The sequence below is a fragment of the Pristiophorus japonicus genome, unplaced genomic scaffold, assembly GCF_044704955.1.
Source record: "Pristiophorus japonicus isolate sPriJap1 unplaced genomic scaffold, sPriJap1.hap1 HAP1_SCAFFOLD_3098, whole genome shotgun sequence".
In the NCBI taxonomy this organism is placed as follows: domain Eukaryota; kingdom Metazoa; phylum Chordata; class Chondrichthyes; family Pristiophoridae; genus Pristiophorus; species Pristiophorus japonicus.
Genome location: NW_027252887.1, coordinates 1 through 19488, shown reverse-complemented (window position 1 = coordinate 19488; position 19488 = coordinate 1). Strand labels below are relative to the sequence as shown.

Here is a 19488-nt window from a genome sequence, read left to right as displayed (position 1 = left end):
TGTGGGGTGGGGGGGGCACTGGGGTGTGTGTGGGGTGGGGGGGGCACTGGGGTGTGTGTGGGGTGGGGGGGGGGCACTGGGGTGGGGGGGGCACTGGGGTGTGTGTGGGGTGGGGGGGGCACTGGGGTGTGTGTGGGGTGGGGGGGGCACTGGGGTGTGTGTGGGGTGGGGGGGGCACTGGTGTGTGTGTGGGGTGGGGGAGGCACTGGGGTGTGTGTGGGGTGGGGGGGGGCACTGGGGTTTGTGTGGGGTGGGGGGGGCACTGGGGTGTGTGGGGGTGGGGCACTGGGGTGTGTGTGGGGTGGGGGGGGCACTGGGGTGTGTGTGTGTAGGGTGGGTGGGGGGCACTGGGGTGTGTGTGGGGTGGGGGGGGGGGCACTGGGGTGTGTGTGTGGGGTGGGTGGGGGGGGCACTGGGGTGTGGGGTGGGGGGCACTGGGGTGTGTGTGGGGTGGGGGGGCACTGGGGTGTGTGGGGTGGGGGGGGCACTGGGGTGTGTGGGGTGGGGGGGCACTGGGGTGTGTGTGGGGTGGGGGGGCGGACCATCTCACTGTCGGCTGTGTGGTGAATCACCAGAGGTGATGCTCTGCACAGATCTCTCTGTTTGTCGGGGGCCCTCCCCCCGACCCGCCTTTCATTCCTTGTCTCTGTTTCAGGCCCAACCACAAGAAAAGGGACCGAAAAATACAGAAGATCACCAATGCCACGCGGGCCTTCGTGTTCACCAACCTGCTCCTGGTGGGTTCGGTGTCACCTGCCTGATTCCCAACCTCCCACTCCAGGTACCCACAGCGCGGGGGCCGAGTGTGGGAACGCTGCCTGGCCAGCCCCTCCCCTCCCCTCCCTTCCCTTCCCCTTCCCCTCCCTTCCCCTCCCTTCCCCTCCCCTCCCCTCCCCTCCCTTCCCTTCCCCTTCCCCTCCCTTCCCCTCCCTTCCCCTCTCCTCCCCTCCCCTCCCCTCCCCTCCCCTCCCCCATCCCACCCAGCGCGGGGGCCGAGTGTGGGAACGTTGCCTGGCCAGCCCCTCCCCCCACCCCCACCCTCCCCAGCAGGGGAGTTATCCCCCATGTCCTGGGGTCAATATTTATCCCTCAGTCAGCATCACGAAGGCAGATTATCAGGTCATTTTCATGTTGCTGTTTTTGGGAGCTTGCTGTGCGTTTCCTACATTACAATGAAAAACCTAATTTGCTGTAAAGTGCTTTTGGATGAGACGTTAAACCAAGGCCCCGCCTGCCCTCGGGGGGTGTGTGTAAAAGATCCCTCAGTACCGCCCCTCCGACAGTGCGGCGCTCCCTCGGTACTGCCCCTCCGACAGTGCGGCGCTCCCTCCGTACTGCCCCTCCGACAGTGCGGCGCTCCCTCAGTACTGCCCCTCCGACAGTGCGGCGCTCCCTCAGTACTGTCGGTGCAGCGCGCTGACCCTGGGGCCGGTGGGGTAGGGGGGGTCTGACCCCGGGACGGGGGGGGGAAGGGCTGACCCCGAGGAAGGGCTGTTTTATTGTTGAAACCCTCCTGACTGTTTCTCATTCCTTACAGATTCTCTCCTTCATCCTGCACACCATTGTCCGAGGGTTCATCCATTCGGCCGTGGGCGGACTTTACGCTGCTGTGTGAGTAACGACCCTTCACCCCACTGTCCACTTCGTGTTATCGCCCGAGCGATGGGCCGAGGGGGGGGGGGGGGGGGCGTGTCTGGGACTGTGCGGGGGGGTGGGCGTGTCTGGGACTGTGCGGGGGGGGGCGTGTCTGGGACTGTGCGGGGGGTGGGCGTGTCTGGGACTGTGCGGGGGGGGGGCGTGTCTGGGACTGTGCGGGTGGGGGCGTGTCTGGGACTGTGCGGGGGGGGGCGTGTCTGGGACTGTGCGGGGGGTGGGCGTGTCGGGACTGTGCGGGGTGGGGGGCGTGTCTGGGACTGTGCGGGGGGGGGGCGTGTCTGGGACTGTGCGGGGGGGGGGCGTGTCTGGGACTGTGCGGGTGGGGGCGTGTCTGGGACTGTGCGGGTGGGGGCGTGTCTGGGACTGTGCGGGGGTGGGCGTGTCTGGGACTGTGCGGGGGGTGGGCGTGTCTGGGACTGTGCGGGGGGGGGGCGTGTCTGGGACTGTGCGGGGGGGGGGGCGTGTCTGGGACTGTGCGGGTGGGGGCGTGTCTGGGACTGTGCGGGTGGGGGCGTGTCTGGGACTGTGCGGGGGGGTGGGCGTGTCTGGGACTGTGCGGGGGGGGGCGTGTCTGGGACTGTGCGGGTGGGGGCGTGTCTGGGTGGACTGTGCGGGGGGGTGGGCGTGTCTGGGACTGTGCGGGGTGGGGGGCGTGTCTGGGACTGTGCGGGGTGGGGGGCGTGTCTGGGACTGCGCGGGGGGGGCGTGTCTGGGACTGCGCGGGGGGGGCGTGTCTGGGACTGCGCGGGGGGGGCGTGTCTGGGACTGCGCGGGGGGGGCGTGTCTGGGACTGCGCGGGGGGGGCGTGTCTGGGACTGTGCGGGGGGGGCGCGTGTCTGGGACTGCGCGGGGGGGTGTCTGGGCTGAATTCCCCTCGCCCTCTTTTCATAGGATGGGGTAACGGTTCTGTTGAAGGCCGCGGGGTCAGGGGTAATGCAGGATTTGAAGCAGTGATTATCGGGGCTGTGTCTTTAGCGATCAGTTTCAGTGCCCGTTTTCTGATTTTGTTGCTTTTCTCCCCGGGGCAGATATCCCTCCACACAGTTCGGCAGTCTGACGGGAATGCAGTCGCTCATCAGTGCCCTCTTTGCTCTCCTCCAACAACCCCTCTTCCTGGCGATGATGGGACCATTGGAAGGCGATCCTCTCTGGGTAAGTTACAGAGTAAAGCTCCCTCTACACTGTCCCATCTAACACTCTCCTGGCCGGCCTCCCACCCTCCATAAACTTTTCATCCGAGACTCGGCTGCCCCATTTGTCCTACCTCGCACCGAGTCCCGTTCACCCGTTCCCATCGTCACAGGCAGCCCCTGGGGGTCCACGGGCTTGTGGGAGCGAGGTCTGGGTCCAGGGGCGGGGGGATCCAAGCCGACTGGAGACCAGGCTCCGCCGCATGTGCCAATACAGACACCGACTCGAACGTACCCCGACTGTCCTCCTTCCCACAGGACCTCGCTCTACGTGGAATTCAGAACCCGCAACGTGAGCCTCACCACCTCACAGTCTCGCTATTGGCCCGTGCTGTGCCTTCCCTTGGTCTTGTCCACGCTGCTCCACCTCTGGGCTCTGGCCTTCCCGCTCCTCCGTGCCTCGTCCATCCTCTCCACTCCCGACCTCCGCCACTCGCCGACCTCACTCCCCTCGCCGCTCACTCCCTCACTCCCCTCGCCCCTCACTCCCCTCGCCCCTCACTCCCCTCGCCCCTCACTCCCCTCGCCGCTCACTCCCTCACTCCCCTCGCCGCTCACTCCCTCACTCCCCTTGCCCCTCACTCCCCTCGCCGCTCACTCCCTCACTCCCCTCACTCCCTCACTCCCCTCACTCCCTCACTCCCCTCGCCGCTCACTCCCCTCGCCCCTCACTCCCCTCGCCCCTCACTCCCCTCGCCCCTCACTCCCCTCGCCGCTCACTCCCCTCGCCGCTCACTCCCTCACTCCCCTCGCCGCTCACTCCCCTCGCCGTTCCCCTCCGCCCCCTCGCCCCTCGCCGCTCATTCCCTCCGCCCCTCGCCGTTCCCCAACCTCCGCTCCCCTCTGCCCCCTCGCTGCTCACTCCCCTCGCCACTCCCTCCCTCCATGCTGTTGATTCTGTTGCTGCGATGGCGAGCTCCTGTGACTGTCCCAAACTGCTCCTCTCCCTGACCTACATTGGCTCCCGGTCCGGCAACGCCTCAATTTTTTTAAATTCTACTCCTTGTGTTGAAATCCCTCTGTGGCCTCAAACCCCTCCCTCCCTCGCTAACCCCCTCCAGCCCTGCAACCCCCGAGATCTCTGCGCTCTTCCAATTCCGGCCTCTCGCACATCTCCAATTTCCATCGCCCCACCATCGGTGGCCGTGCCTTCAGCTGCCTGGGCCCCAAGCTCTGGAACTCCCTCCCTAAACCCCTCCGCCTCTCTCTCTTCCTTGACGACGCTCCTTCAGACCTCCCTCTTTGACCCAGCTTTGGCTGATCCGCCCCGGTATCTCCTTGTGTGGCTCGGTGTTGATGTCCGAGCGGTGCCGCGGGACGGTTCACTTCAGACATTGTGTGACTGCCGGTTTATTGGGTCTGCTTGTCTCCCCCAGGTGAACATCGGCCTGCTGGGAGTGAGCATGCTGGGGTTCTGCCTCCCTGCCTACCTGCTCTTCTACCGACACCAGCTGCGGAGAGAACGGGACCAGAAGGCCGAGGACGCCAAGCTCTTCATGAAAATCAACGGCAGCTCGAAACACGAGGCCTTCGTATAGGCCCCGAGCCCCCCCACCACCACCCCCTGCAACAACTGGACCCTCGGGCCAATCCTCACGCCCCCTCCGCCCACAGCCCCTCCCGGGAGACGCGGCACTGTTCCACATCGGTGCTCCCATCGCCCAGAGCCGCCGTCTCGTGTCCGCGATGAATCACCGTTCGTTATTTATGGGGAGGAGGGGAATCATTTCTTGAGCTGTCCCCTCAGTGAGTTGTTGGCCAGGGTCACAGTCCCTGCGGGAGGTCGTCACTCCTCAATCTGTCCAATCAGAGCCTGCGGACACGCTCGCTCTTTATATTCTCTCTCTTTCCACCCCCCCAGAAGAGGGGCTACCCCCATGGAGCGTGGGATTGGGGGTTTCCTGACCGCGCAGGCCGAGGAGCCCCAATCCCAGCCTGTTCCCACGGATACCCCTTCCCGCGGGGGCGGGGGGTGGGGGGAACCCTGAACCCCGCTTTGCGGGTATTTCCATGTTGCTGATCGGGGCACCAGAGAGACTGGCTTACCCCTTTATACCCCTCCCCCCCCCCCCCCCCCCGCCCCCGCCAGTCCAGTCGCTGTGGGAGGTGCCCCCAACCTCCCCCTCCCACCCCCAGTATCTCCGCACCCAACCCATTGTCCTTGCAGTTCCTCAGCTCTGTCACCAGAGGGCACAGGCGTGCACCTGGCTCACCGCTGCCTTCTGCTGGTGGAAGTCGGAAGTGGAGCGGGCCGAGTGCCTGAATTTGGGAGCTGAAAATGTGCGGAGATCGAGAGAGAGAATTGGCCTCCGTCCAGCTTCAGGATCCCACTTGGGGAACCGTTAGTGACGGAGATCACGGGCGCTGCAGCTTTTAAAAGAGTTGTTGATTTTATTATTTGCTTCAGTAAATTATCTGAAGTAACTCTGGATTCTCACCGGCCCGAACATCACATTGCTTTCAGTCTGTGAGCTGATGTGATCCCCCTCCGTCCCTCCTCCGTCTCCCCACCGCTCCGTCCCCTAAAGGTGCTGACTCTCGGTGGAGAGTGGGGAGCGGTTATGATTCTTGGGTCCCGACTGTCCTCCAAGGCCCAGCCCCGGAGTGTTGCCGAGCTATTCGACTATGTGGGGCATTGCAGCCACACCAGACCCTGCCCTTCCCTAACCTTCCCCCACCCAGTGAGCAATACCCTCGACCCCTCCCGATTGGGGGGGGGGGGGGGGGGCGGGACAGGATGTGAGCCTGGGGCAGATTTCAAAAAATGTGCTTTTTAAACTGCAAGGAAACATTTTGAGGGCACGTCAGCTGGGCATAGCTCCTGTCTGCACGAGTATTGGGACCAGGGCCTCTCTATTAAAGGATCAGTGTTGTATTAAAGGGAAGGTGTTTCTGTACTAAAGGGAAGCTTTACCTCAATTCTAGGGCCAGGGTGGCAGTATTTCTGGGACATTTTGGCCTGGTTCACTTCAGGGATGATCCCAGCCTCTCCCCCATTGTATCTTGCACAGTGTGAATGTCACAATTGCTCACGATTAGTAACACAGTCAGAACCTGAGCCAGTGCGTGCAGACTCCGAGCACATCGCACCGCACCGCACTGCACCAGACACAAACCTGTTCACCTGCGCATGTCAAAAACCCACTTCATTCATTTCAACACTGTCGCGGTAACCCCGTACACTGTGCGGTAAACAAACCGCCCCCGCCTGTATATAAACATGAACCCCCCTCAGACCGATATATCCTCCCCGAGGGGCCCAGGACTGGGCGCAGTGACTCCGGACAGGGTCTGACCGGGGCTCAGTACCAGACCAGAATTCCTCCCCATTGAATCCCAGCCCTCGAGATACAGGCCAACATCCCACGGCCCTTTGATTGCTGTGTGTGCCTGTGCACCGGCTTTGAGTGATGTGTGTTCATGGACACCCAATCCCTTCGCTCCTCCCCAGCTCCTCGTCTCCCCCCAGTGAGAAAATATTCCCATTTGTTCTCGGGTCCACACTGGATGACCTCACACTCCCCCACATCGAACCCCAGCCGCCTAACCCGCTCACTCAGTCCGGCAATGTCCCAGTACAGATCCCTGGAAACCACTTTCCACATCCCACCAATCAATCAATCAATCAATCAATCAAAGGCAGACCCTCGAAATCGAGGAAGACTTGCTTCCACTCTTAAAATGAGTCCTTAGGTGGCTGAACAGTCCAATACGAGAACCACAGTCCCTGTCACAGGTGGGGCAGATAGTCGCTGAGGGAAAGGGTGGGTGGGACTGGTTTGCCGCTCGCTCCTTCCGCTGCCTGCGCTTGATCGAACCCTTTATCCCCACTCTCTATCTGTCTCTCACTTCCCAACCAATTACTGACCCGGCCGCAAGGTTATCGCCAGTTCCGTCCGTGCTCATTTTTGCTACTAATCTCTTGTGTGGAATCTTATCAAATACCTCCTGGAGGGGCCATGTGGACACCTTTCAACCACATGCCCCTCTTCACCATGTTAGTGAGCGCTTCGAAAATCTCAACCTGATTAGTCACACACAACCCTCCCGTCCCTAACCTCTTTGATCGGCTCAGACCTGTCCAAGTGCTCAGTCCCTCTGTTCCCGATGACTGATCCCAGTAACTTCCCCACAAATGGGGTTAAACGGATGGGAATTAGCTGCCTGGTTTCTCTCTCCCACCCTCCTTCAATAATAGTCACATTTACAATTTTCCAATTCAAGGGCACAATTCCTGAATCTTTGCTTTGGAAACTTGTATCGAATGCCTCTCCAATTTCCCCACCTGTTTCTCTTCGTATCCTTGGGTGGAAACGATCGGATCCTGGAGATTTGACTGTCTTAAGTCCCATTACTTTCTCCATTACCATTGACATTAAATCCATCAAGTTTCTGGCCTTGATGAATGTTTCGGTTCCCGGGTACCGCTGGTATTTTGTCCCCACCCTTCACTGTGAAAACGGAGAGAGGAGTCATTCAACAAGACCACCATTTCATTATTATCCGCAATAGTATTCCCTCCATCGAAGGTGGTGTGCAGTGTTACTGGGGAGGGGGGGAGGGGGGAAGGTGTATGAAGGGGGGAAAGGAGTGCTGGGGGGGGGAGGGGGAAGGTGTGTGAAGGGGGGAAAGGAGTGCGGGGGGGGGAGGGGGAGGGCGAAGGAGTGCAGGGGGAGGGGCAGTGAGCTGTGTTAAGGGGGAGGTCCCTCCCTCCCCCCAGTAAGTGGGTCTGTTTTCACGTGATGTTTGGCCGGGATCGCTGCATGGGTCTGGTATTATTTCACGGGGGCTAAGTGACCGGGTTTATTAAAGGTGAAGTCCCACAGACAATGTTCCCGGTCATTTCTTTTGGCACCGCGTAGCCCCTTTAAGGCGTGGATTTTTTTTTTGCACGGAAATGCCGGGAGCGCGGGTTCTCCGGAGCGCGTGGCGGCTGCTGAACTTAAAGGGGGCGCCGCCCGGAGCCCCTCCCCCGCCCCGCCCCGCCCCCCCTCACTCGCTGCACGTCGCCAGCAATAGCAATAAAAGCTTTGGTTTCCCGTCGAGCGTGGAGCATGTTACCCCGTGAGACGCCCATCTCGCAGCCTTGCAGCGCGCATGCTCGGAACGCCCAATCACAGCGCAGCTCGGAACGCCCAATCACAGCGCAGCGTGGCACCCAATCACAGCGCAGCGTGGCACCCAGTGCTGCCCAACCCGTGGAAATACTCTCATCCCACCAACCGTTAAACAATGTCTCGATTCTCGATCGTGTCTCCTGAAACTCTGTTAAAGATAACATCTTAATATCTCCACCAGGGAGAGAATTGATTTCTCTGTATCTAGGTCATCAGTCTGTTTTATAAATATATATATATATATATGGATTATCCTGTGCACTCTATATTTCACTGTTAATTTTTATCAGGTTGATGTATCCCCTCAGATGATCTGTTCTGTATTAATAAACTTAAAAAACCCACCCCCACAGTCTGTGTCGCCTCAGGCTCTGTCTCGCTGTGAGTTAATCGATCGCTCTCCCAGCCCAGGGTCAGACAACAACAATTGGCATTTATACAGCACCTTTACCATCCCAAGGAGCTTCGTTGAAATGTTACCAAACACAACATGGTGCAGTGACAGGACTGTGGGTTCAGTAACATCTGACCAGTTAGCCCAACATCTGTGGTTGGGACAATGCTGGAGTCCATTATTAAGGAAGCAGTAGCGAGACATTTGGAAAAGCATAATTCAATCAAGTAGAGCCAGCGTGGTTTTATGAAAGGGAAATCATGTTTGACAAATTTGCTGGAGTTCTTGGAGGATGTAACGAGCAGGGTGGATAAGGGGGAACCAGTGGATGTGGTGTATTTGGGTTTCCAGAAGGCATTTGACAAGGTGCCACATAAAAGGTTACTGCACAAGATAAAAGTTCACGGGGTTGGGGGTAATATATTAGCACGGAGAGAGGATTGGCTAACTAACAGAAAACACAGAGTCGGGATAAATGGGTCATTTTTCGGTTGGCAAACAGTAACTAGTGGGGTGCCCCAGGGATCAGTGCTGGGTCCTCAACTATTTACAATCTATATTAATGACTTGGATGAAGGGACCGAGTGTAATGTCGCCAAGTTTGCTGATGATGCAAAGATGGGTGGGAAAGCAAATGGTGAGGAGGACACAAAAAATCTGCAAAGGGATATAGACAGGTTAAGTGAGTGGGCAAACATTTGGCAGATAGAGTATAATGTGGCAAAATGTGAGGTTATCCACTTTGGCAGAAAAAAATAGAAAAGCAAATAATTTAAATGGAGAAAAATTGCAAAGTGTTGCAGTACAGAGGGACCTGGGGGTCCTTGTACATGAAACACAAAATGTTAGTGTGCAGATACAGCAAGTGATCAGGAAGGCAAATGGAATGTTGGCCTTTATTGCAAGGGGGATAGAGTATAAAAGCAGAGAAGTCCTGCTACAACTGTACAGGGTATTGGTGAGGCCACACCTGGAGTACTGCGTACAGTTTTGGTCTCCGTATTTAAGGAAGGATATACTTGCATTGGAGGCTGTTCAGAGAAGGTTCACTAGGTTGATTCCTGAGATGAGGGGTTTGACTTATAGAAACATAGAAAATAGGTGCAGGAGTAGGCCATTCAGCCCTTCGAGCCTGCACCGCCATTCAATGAGTTCATGGCTGAACATGAAACTTCAGTACCCCCTTCCTGCTTTCACGCCATACCCCTTGATCCCCCGAGTAGTAAGGACTTCATCTAACTCCCTTTTGAATATATTTAGTGAATTGGCCTCAACTACTTTCTGTGGTAGAGAATTCCACAGGTTCACCACTCTCTGGGTGAAGAAGTTTCTCCATATCTCGGTCCTAAATGGCTTACCCCTTATCCTTAGACTGTGACCCCTGGTTCTGGACTTCCCCAACATTGGGAACATTCTTCCTGCATCCAACCTGTCCAAACCCGTCAGAATTTTAAACGTTTCTATGAGGTCCCCTCTCACTCTTCTGAACTCCAGTGAATACAAGCCCAGTTGATCCAGTCTTTCTTGATAGGTCAGTCCCACCATCCCGGGAATCAGTCTGGTGAATCTTCGCTGCACTCCCTCAATAGCAAGAATGTCCTTCCTCAAGTTAGGAGACCAAAACTGTACACAATACTCCAGGTGTGGCCTCACCAAGGCCCTGTACAACTGTAGCAACACCTCCCTGCCCCTGTACTCAAATCCCCTCACTATGAAGGCCAACATGCCATTTGCTTTCTTAACCGCCTGCTGTACCTGCATGCTAACCTTCAATGACTGATGTACCATGACACCCAGGTCTCGTTGCACCTCCCCTTTTCCTAATCTGTCACCATTCAGATAATAGTCTGTCTCTCTGTTTTTACCACCAAAGTGGATAACCTCACATTTATCCACATTATACTTCATCTGCCATGCATTTGCCCACTCACCTAACCTGTCCAAGTCACTCTGCAGCCTCATAGCATCCTCCTCGCAGCTCACACTGCCAGTAGTGTCATCCGCAAATTTGGAGATACTACATTTAATCCCCTCGTCTAAATCATTAATGTACAATGTAAACAGCTGGGGCCCCAGCACAGAACCTTGCGGTACCCCACTAGTCACTGCCTGCCATTCTGAAAAGTACCCATTTACTCCTACTCTTTGCTTCCTGTCTGACAACCAGTTCTCAATCCACGTCAGCACACTACCCCCAATCCCATGTGCTTTAACTTTGCACATTAATCTCTTGCGTGGGACCTTGTCGAAAGCCTTCTGAAAGTCCAAATATACCACATCAACTGGTTCTCCCTTGTCCACTCTACTAGAAACATCCTCAAAAAATTCCAGAAGATTTGTCAAGCATGATCTCCCTTTCACAAATCCATGCTGACTTGGACCTATCATGTCACCTCTTTCCAAATGCGCTGCTATGACATCCTTAATAATTGATTCCATCATTTTACCTACTACTGAGGTCAGGCTGACCGGTCTATAATTCCCTGTTTTCTCTCTCCCTCCTTTTTTAAAAAGTGGGGTTACATTGGCTACCCTCCACTCGATAGGAACTGATCCAGAGTCAATGGAATGTTGGAAAATGAAGAAAGGTTGAGCAGGTTGGGCCTCTACTCATTGGAGTTCAGAAGAATGAGAGGTGATCTTATTGAAACATATAAGATAATGAGGGGGCTGGACAAGGTGGATGCAGAGAGGATATTTCCACTCATAGGGGAAACTAAAACTAGGGGACATAGTCTCAGAATAAGGGGTCGCCCATTTAAAACTGAGATGAGGAGGAATTTCTTCTCTTGGAGGGTTGTAAATTTGTGGAATTCTCTGCCCCAGAGAGCTGTGGAGGCTGGGTCATTGAATATATTTAAGGTGGAGATAGACAGATTTTTGAGCGATAAGGAAATAAAGGGTTTTGGGGAACGGGCAGGGAAGTGGAGCTGAGTCTATGATCAGATCAGATCAGCCATGATCTTATTAAATGGCGGAGCAGGCTGGAGGGGCCGTATGGCCTACTCCTGCTCCTATTTCTTATGTTCTTATATCCCAGCAGAAACAATCTTCACACACTCCACTCTCACTATTTTAATGTTTTAAGATAAACCAGTGAAGATGTGGTAAGCTGTGACATATCTGGTTACTGTGATCAGCCAGTGTCTCCCACAGCGATCGTTGCTTGTGTGGTCACTGCTAATCCTATGCAGGCGAATCAGGTTGGCTTGCGTTGGGACATAGATCTTTGGTGAGTGAAGCTGCTAATGTCACAACTCCCCAGCAGTGGGCAGCGGAGGGCTGTCTGTGCATTCCCACAGGGCCCGATCACAGCTCCACACATCTCACACAGCTCCGCATACAATCGATAGGTGTTTGAAGCGACATAAGAAATAGGGGCAGGAGTCGGCCATTCAGCCCCTCGAGCCTGCTCCGCCATTTAATGAGATCATGGAGGGGCAGTATTGAGGGAGCGCCGCACTGTCGGAGATGCTGTCTTTCAGATGAGACATTAAATCGAAGTCCCGTCTGCTCTCAGGTGGATGTAAAAAATTGGAAGAGCAGGGAAGTTCACCTGGCCAATATTTATCCCTCAACGAACATCACAAATACAGATTATCGGATCATTATCACATTGTTGTTTGTGGGAGCTTGCTGTGCGCAAATTCACTGCCGCGTTTCTTACATTACAACAGTGACTACACTTCAAAAAGTACTTAGTTGGCTTTGAGACGTCCGGTGGTGGTGAAAGGCGCTATATAAATGCAAGTCTCTCTTCCTCTGTCTGTTCTCTACATTCTCTGTTTCTTATTTCCATGGACATGAGCAGCGCACACAGACCGGGACAGTTCCCAGTCCGAGTCCTGGTCTGTGCTGAGTTAGCTGACTGGGAGTTGGCCTCAGGACCTATGATTAGTGGGTAGGGTAGGGGAAATCAGTTTGGGGGTTCATCATCGCGAGACCCCCTCCCCGGTGGAAAGCGCATGTTTGTGAAGGGGGGAGGGGGCAGGGTAGGATCGGGTCTGAATGTGACGCTCCCCCTGGTTGAGCAGCTCGCTGAGTGGGTTCGTTCACTGAGAAAGGCTCCGTGGGTGAGGCAGCGGAGGTTGGCTGACATCTGGGGAGCCCAGAAATCCGGACAGGAGGGAGAGAGAGAGCAGTCGTGGGCCCCAGTGATGGCTTCTTGCCAACCAGCCCCGGTGTGAAGGCCGTGCGGGCTGGGCCGGGGTGTGCGAGGTCGTTGTGCTGATCAGCCAGCGACCCCCTGTCTGCGGCAAACAGCGGAGCCACTCGTCTGATAAACCTCCTCCGCACCATCCAGCCAGGAAGCTTTCATTTATATTGAAGCACAGTGATGGGGAATTTTACAACAGGCCCTGTTATGTATGTAAACATTGTAACTGTGTAAGACTTGCCACCAGAGGGCGCAACTGTTGGAGGCCCAAGGGTCACCTGCACACCTCGTGCAAGGGGAGTATAAAAGGTTGTGTGCCACGCTGCTCAGGCACTCTGGAGTCGTATTAAAGAGACTAAGGTCACATCAGTTTTAGCTCACAGTACTCAGTCTTGTGGAATTCTTCCATACTTCACAGTCCCACTGCACGACAAGGAATTAAATCTGTGCCGATGCCTGGCACCAATGTGACAATAGCCCAATCATTGACTATGGATCCCGGGCTGTTCTGCTTCGAGCAGAGAAAGTCAAGGGGAGATTTCATAGAAAATCGGGACGGGTTTGATCGAATAAATGAGGATAAACTGTTCCCCGGGGACAGGAAGGTCGGTGACCAGAGGGACACAGATTGACGATAATCGGTGATAGAACCAGAGGGGAGGGGAGGGGAATGTGTTTACGCAGCGAGTTGTTGTGACAGGGCGATGGGAGCAGATTCAGTCGTAACTTTCAAACCAGGAACTGGATCAATAGTTGAAGGGGGAAAATGTGCGGGGCTGTGGGGAAAGAGTGGGGGATGGGACTGATTGGATCGCTCTGTCACATAGGCCGGCACAGGCTCGATGGGCCAATGGCCTCCTGTGCTGTATCGTTCTATTGGTTAAAAAGAAATTGGAGATAGTAATTTCTTTTAAAATGTTACCACGGATCCCCTTGTGGGCAATTGGTACCAAACCCCACAGAGCAGGATTGGCTCTGGGTCAACCCAGGGTCAATGCTGAACTCGGTTCTCAGTCAAGTCACCGCTTGGAGTATTAACATTGGCTTTTTATTAACACTCGGGATGTGGACGTTGCTGGTAAGGCTGGCCTTTATTGCCCGTCCCTGTTGCCCTGAGAAGGTGGAGTTGAGCTGCCTGGCTGCACCACAGTGTCTCACTCACCCATGGCCGAGGGCCGTTGCTGTGGGTCTGGAGTCACATATCAGCCAGACCGGGTAAGGGCGGCAGATTTCCTTCCCTAAAGGACATCAGCGAACCAACTGGGTCTTTAGCACAATCTGACAGTTTAATGCTCACTTTCACTGATCCCAGACTTTATATAACGGAATTCAAATTTCTCAAACTGCCCATGGTGGGATTTGAACTCGGGCTCTCTGGATTATTGGCCCAGTAATATAACCGCTGCGCCCTCTCCAATTCCGGCCTCTCGCCCATCCCCGGTTTTCATCGCCCCACCGTTGGTGGCCGTGCCTTCAGCTGCCTGGGCCCCAAGCTCTGGAACTCCCTCCCTAAACCTCTCCAGCTCTATTTCCCCCTTTATGGTGCTCCTTAAAACCTCCCTCTTGGACCCAGCTTTTCATCACCTGTCCCAATGGGGAGTCGAGGGTTATGGGGAGTGGGCGGGGAAGTGGAGTTGAGGCCAGGATCAGATTAGCCATGATCTTATTAAATGTCAGAGCAGGCTCGAGGGGCCGAATGGCTGACTCCTGCTCCTATTTCTTATGTTCTTATGATGTCAAATTTGGTTTAATAATCACCCCTGTGAAGCGCCTTAGGAGGTTTTACTACGTTAAACACGCTATATAAAGGCAAGCTGTTGTTGTTGTACTCACAACAACCCTTTGACAAAACAGACTATATTGATTTCGTCAATCATTTCCACAAAACACCTCCTTAGGAAAAGTCGTTGTCTTGCAATGGGCCAGTGGCCATTGCCCTGCCCTCACTCACACATAGGCAGTCCCTCGGAATCGAGGAAGACTTGCTTCCACTCTAAAAGTGAGTTCTCAGGTGACTGAACAGTCCGATAGGGGAATTACAGTCTCTGTCACAGGTGGGACAGACAGTGGTTGAGGGAAGGAGTGGGTGGGACTGGTTTGCCGCACGCTCCTTCCGCTGCCTGCGCTTGGTTTCTGCATGCTCTCGGCGACGAGACTCGAGGTGCTCAGCGCCCTCCCGGATGCACTTTCTCCACTTAGGGCGGTCTTTGGCCAGGGACTCCCAGGTGTCGGTGGGGATGTTGCTCTTTATCAGGGAGGCTTTGAGGGTGTCCTTGTAACGTTTCCGCTGCCCACCTTTGGCTCATTTGCCATGAAGGAGTTCTGAGTAGAGCACTTGCTTTGGGAATCTCATGTCGGGCATGCGGAGAATGTGGCCTGCCCAGCGGAGCTGATCGAGTGTGGTCAGTGCTTCAATGCTGGGGATGTTGGCCTGGTCGAGAACACTGACGTTGGTGCGTCTGTCCTCCCAGGGGATTTGCAGGATCTTGCGGAGACATCGTTGGTGGTATTTCTCCAGAGCTTTGAGGTGTCAACTGTACATGGTCCACGTCTCTGAGCCATACAGGAGGGCGGGTATCACTACTGCCCTGTAGACCATGAGCTTGGTGGCAGATTTGAGGGCCGATCTTCAATTTTTTCCTCAGGCGACCGAAGGCTGCGCTGGTGCACTGGAGGCGGTGTTGGACCTTGTCGTCGATGTCTGCCCTCGCTGATAATAGGCTCCCGAGGCATGGAAAGTGGTCCACGTTGTCCAGGGCCGCGCCGTGGATCTTGATGACCAGGGGGGTAGTGTTGTGTGGCGGGGTCAGGTTGGTGGAGGAACTTTGTCTTACGGATGTTTAGTGTAAGGCCCATGCTTTTGTACACCTCGGTGAAGATGTTGAGCGATTACAATCAGGGATGCTCAAGAGGGCAGAATTGGAGGAGCGCAGACATCTCAGGAGGTTGTGGGGCTGGAGGAGATTACAGAGATAGGGAGAGGCGAGGGCCATGGAAGGATTTGAAAACAAGGATGAGAATTTTGAAATCGAGACGTTGCTTAACCGGGAGCCAATGTAGGTTAGCGAGTGATGGGTGAGCGGGACTGGGTGTGAGTTAGGACACGGGGCAGCATGCACAGAGGATGATGGGTGAGTGGGACTCGGTGCGAGTTAGGACACGGGGCAGCATGCACAGAGGATGATGGGTGAGTGGGACTCGGTGCGAGTTAGGACACGGGGCAGTGAGCACAGGGGGTGATGGGTGAGCAGGACTGGGTGCGAGTTAGGACACGGGTCAGTGAGCACAGGGGGTGATGGGTGAGCGGGACTGGGTGCGAGTTAGGACACGGGTCAGTGAGCACAGGGGGTGATGGGTGAGTGGGACTCGGTGCGAGTTAAGACACGGGTCAGTGAGCACAGGGGGTGATGGGTGAGCGGGACTCGGTGCGAGTTAGGACACGGGCTGCCAAATTTTGGATGACCTCTAGTTTACGTCGGGTAGAATGTGGGAGGCCAGCCAGGAGTGCGTTGGATGGTTGTTGAGAGGTAACAATGGCATGGATGAGGGTTTCACCAGCGGATGGAAAATGGGGGCCACACTCACCATGAAGGGGCTCCATCCATAATGTGAACGGGGTGAAACTCAGCAGGAAGGAGAACTCACTGAGCACAAGGAGCTGCCAATGCAGCAAGAGCGGGGTGCAGAGATGGAAAGAGGAGACACAAACATTACCTCAAAACTTGGAAGCTCTGGAAGCTGTGGCTGCTCATTGGCAAGTGAGGAATAGCAAACTGCATTTCTATAGCACCTTTCACAATCTCAGGACGTCCCAAAGCGCTTCACAGACAGTTAGACGTGGTGTAATGTGGTGTAGACAAAATGCAGCAGTCAAATAGGGTTTGTCTGAGCGGGCAAACCGGTCCTCAGTTTAACATCTCATCCCAAATAACACCTCCGACAGTGCGGCGCTCCCTCAGTACTGCCCCTCCGACAGTGCGGCGCTCCCTCAGTACTGCCCCTCCGACAGTGCGGCGCTCCCTCAGTACTGCCCCTCCGACAGTGCGGTGCTCCTTCAATACTGCCCCTCCGACAGTGTGGCGCTCCCTCAGTACTGCCCCTCCGACAGTGCGGTGCTCCCTCAGTACTGCCCCTCCGACAGTGTGGCGCTCCCTCAGTACCGCCCCTCCGACAGTGCGGCGCTCCCTCAGTACTGCCCCTCCGACAGTGCGGCGCTCCCTCAGTACTGCCCCTCCGACAGTGCGGCGCTCCCTCAGTACCGCCCCTCCGACAGTGCGGCGCTCCCTCAGTACTGCCCCTCCGACAGTGCGGCTCTCCCTCAGTACTGCCCCTCCGACAGTGCGGCTCTCCCTCAGTACTGCCCCTCCGACAGTGCGGCTCTCCCTCAGTACTGCCCCTCCGACAGTGCGGCGCTCCCTCAGTACTGCCCCTCCGACAGTGTGGCGCTCCCTCAGTACTGCCCCTCCGACAGTGCGATGCTCCCTCAGTATGGCACTGAAATGTCAGATTCAAGTCCTCTTTCTCAGAAGCAAGGATATTACCATTACACCGTGGCTATTGGTAAAATGCCATAATAGGTTTCTTCAACTGTAATGGCACACTGCTCAATGAGACACAGTGCTTGCCCCAGACGCCCAAAAAAAAGGGGGTGCAAGAACAGAGAAAAAAAAGACTTGCATTTATATAGCGCCTTTCGCGGCCACTGGGCGTCTCAAAGTGCTTGATAGCTAATGAAGTATTTTTGGAGTGTGGTCATTGTTGTAATGTGGGAAAGAGAGACCTGGGGGTATATGTGCACAAATTATTGAAGGTGGGCGGGCAGATTGAGAAAATGGTTAAAAAAGCATACGTGATCCTGGGCTTCATAAATAGAGGCACAGAGTACAAAAGCGTGAAAATTACAATGAACCTGTATAAAACTCTGGTTCAGCCTCACCTGGAGTATTGTCCCAATTCTGGGCACCGCACTGTAGGAAGGATGTGAAGGCCTTAGAGAGAGGGTACGGAGGAGATTTATGAGAATGGTTCCAGGGATGAGGGCCTTCAGTGACGTGGATGGACTGGAGAAGCTGGGGTTGTTCTCCTTGGAGCAGAGAAGGTTGAGGGGAGATTTGATGGAGGTGTTCAAAATCATGAGGGGTCTGGCTAGAGTAGAGAGAGAGAAACTGTTCCCATTGGTGGAAGGGTCGGGAACCAGAGGACACAGATTTAAGGCGATTCGTAGAAGAACCAAAGACGACATGAGGAAAAACGTTTTTACGCAGCGAGTGGTTAGGATCTGGAATGCGCGGCCTGAGAGGGTGCTGGAGGCAGACTCAATCACGGCTTTCAAAGGGGAATTGGATAAGTGCCTCAAGGAAAAAAATGTTGCAGTGCTACGGGGAAAGGGCGGGGGAGTGGGATTGGCTGAGGGGCTCTTGCAGAGAGCCGGCACGGGCTCGACAGGCCGAATGGCCTCCTCCTGTAAACTTTTTTCGGATGAGGCGTTAAACTGAGGCCCCGTCTGCTCTCTCAGGTGGATGGAAAATATCCCACGACCACTATTTGAAGAAGAGCAGGGGAGTTATCCCCGGTGTCCTGGGGCCAATATTTATCCCTCAACTAACATAACAAAAACAGATTATCTGGTCATTATCACATTGCTGTGTGTGGGAGCTTGCTGTGTGCAAATTGGCTGCTGCGTTTCCCACATTACAACAGTGACTGCACTCCAAAAAAAAATACTTCATTGGCTGTGAAGCGCTTTGGGACATCTGGTGGTCGTGAAAGGCGTTATATAAATGCAAGTCTTTCTTCTTTCTAACCATTCTACGATTGTAGGATTACTCAGACTTCACAACAGGCGCTAGACAATAAATAGGCAAGGAATAATGATTGTGTACCCTTACTTCAATGGGAACCCTGAACCTCAGATTGATATCAAAGCACCATCAATGCCTGGAATACTGCGTACAGTTTTGGTTTCCGTATTTACCAAAGGATATACTTGCTTTGGAGGCAGTTCAGAGAAGGTTCACTCGGTTGATTCCGGGGGATGAGGGGGTTGACTTATGAGGAAAGGTTGAGGAGGTTGGGCCTCTACTCATTGGAGTTCAGAAGAATGAGAGGTGATCTTATCGAGACGTATCAGATTATGAGGGGGCTCGACAAGGTGGATGCAGAGAGGATGTTCCCACTGATGGGGGAGACTAGAACTAGTTTCACTGAAAGGATCAATAACTAAACAGAGAGCAGATTGAATCAGAAAAGCAGAATTTGTCGCTTTAAGGCTACGTTGAATATTCATATTGACGTCAGAGCAGCTTATGAATAATTCATGATGCGCCACAGCGGGTGGGCCGGGCGATGATGTCACGATGTCGCTAGCGCGGGCGGTGATGTCACGGCGCAGGCTGGCCAGGCGATGATGTCATGACGCAGGCTGGCCGGGCGATGATGTCATGACGCAGGCTGGCCGGGCGGTGATGTCACGACGCCGGTTGGCCGGGTGATGACGCACGGCTCCGCCTTCCGCCTCCAGAGCCGGGGGAGAGCGAGCAGCGCCGGTCCGGGAGGATGGTCCTCATCAAGGAATTGTGAGTGTCCGGGGCCCGGGGCCCGGGGGCGGGGGGGAGCCGCTATGGGAGGGGCCGGGGCAACTGGGAGCAACCCCTCCCGTCCCCTTCTCCCCTCCCGTCCCCTTCTCCCCTCCCGTCCCCTTCTCCCCTCCCGTCCCCTTCTCCCCTCCCGTCCCCTTCTCCCCTCCACCCCCCCTTCTCCCCCCCTTCCCCCCCCCCCCGTCCCCTTCTTCCCCCCCCCCCCGTCCCCTTCTTCCCCCCTCCCGTCCCCTTCTTCCCCCCTCCCCCCCCTTCTTCCCCCCTCCCCCCCCTTCTTCCCCCCTCCCCCCCCTTCTTCCCCCCTCCCCCCGTTCTTCCCCCCTCCCCCCTTCTTCCCCCCTCCCCCCCTTCTTCCCCCCTCCGTCCCCTTCTTCCCCCC

At 55.5% G+C, this 19488-nt stretch overlaps 1 protein-coding gene across 1 annotated transcript; it reads left to right on the top strand.

Annotated features, from left to right (window-relative positions):
* Nucleotides 1-593: 593 nt before the first annotated feature.
* LOC139249379 (large neutral amino acids transporter small subunit 4-like) lies at nt 594-7393 on the top strand (the record flags this gene model as incomplete). The annotated part of the gene is given in 5 exon segments (XM_070872374.1): nt 594-735; nt 738-781; nt 1538-1611; nt 2685-2808; nt 4223-7393. Coding segments are annotated over 5 exon segments (546 nt in total), but the record flags the coding sequence as incomplete, so codon positions are not given.
* Nucleotides 7394-19488: the final 12095 nt, after the last annotated feature.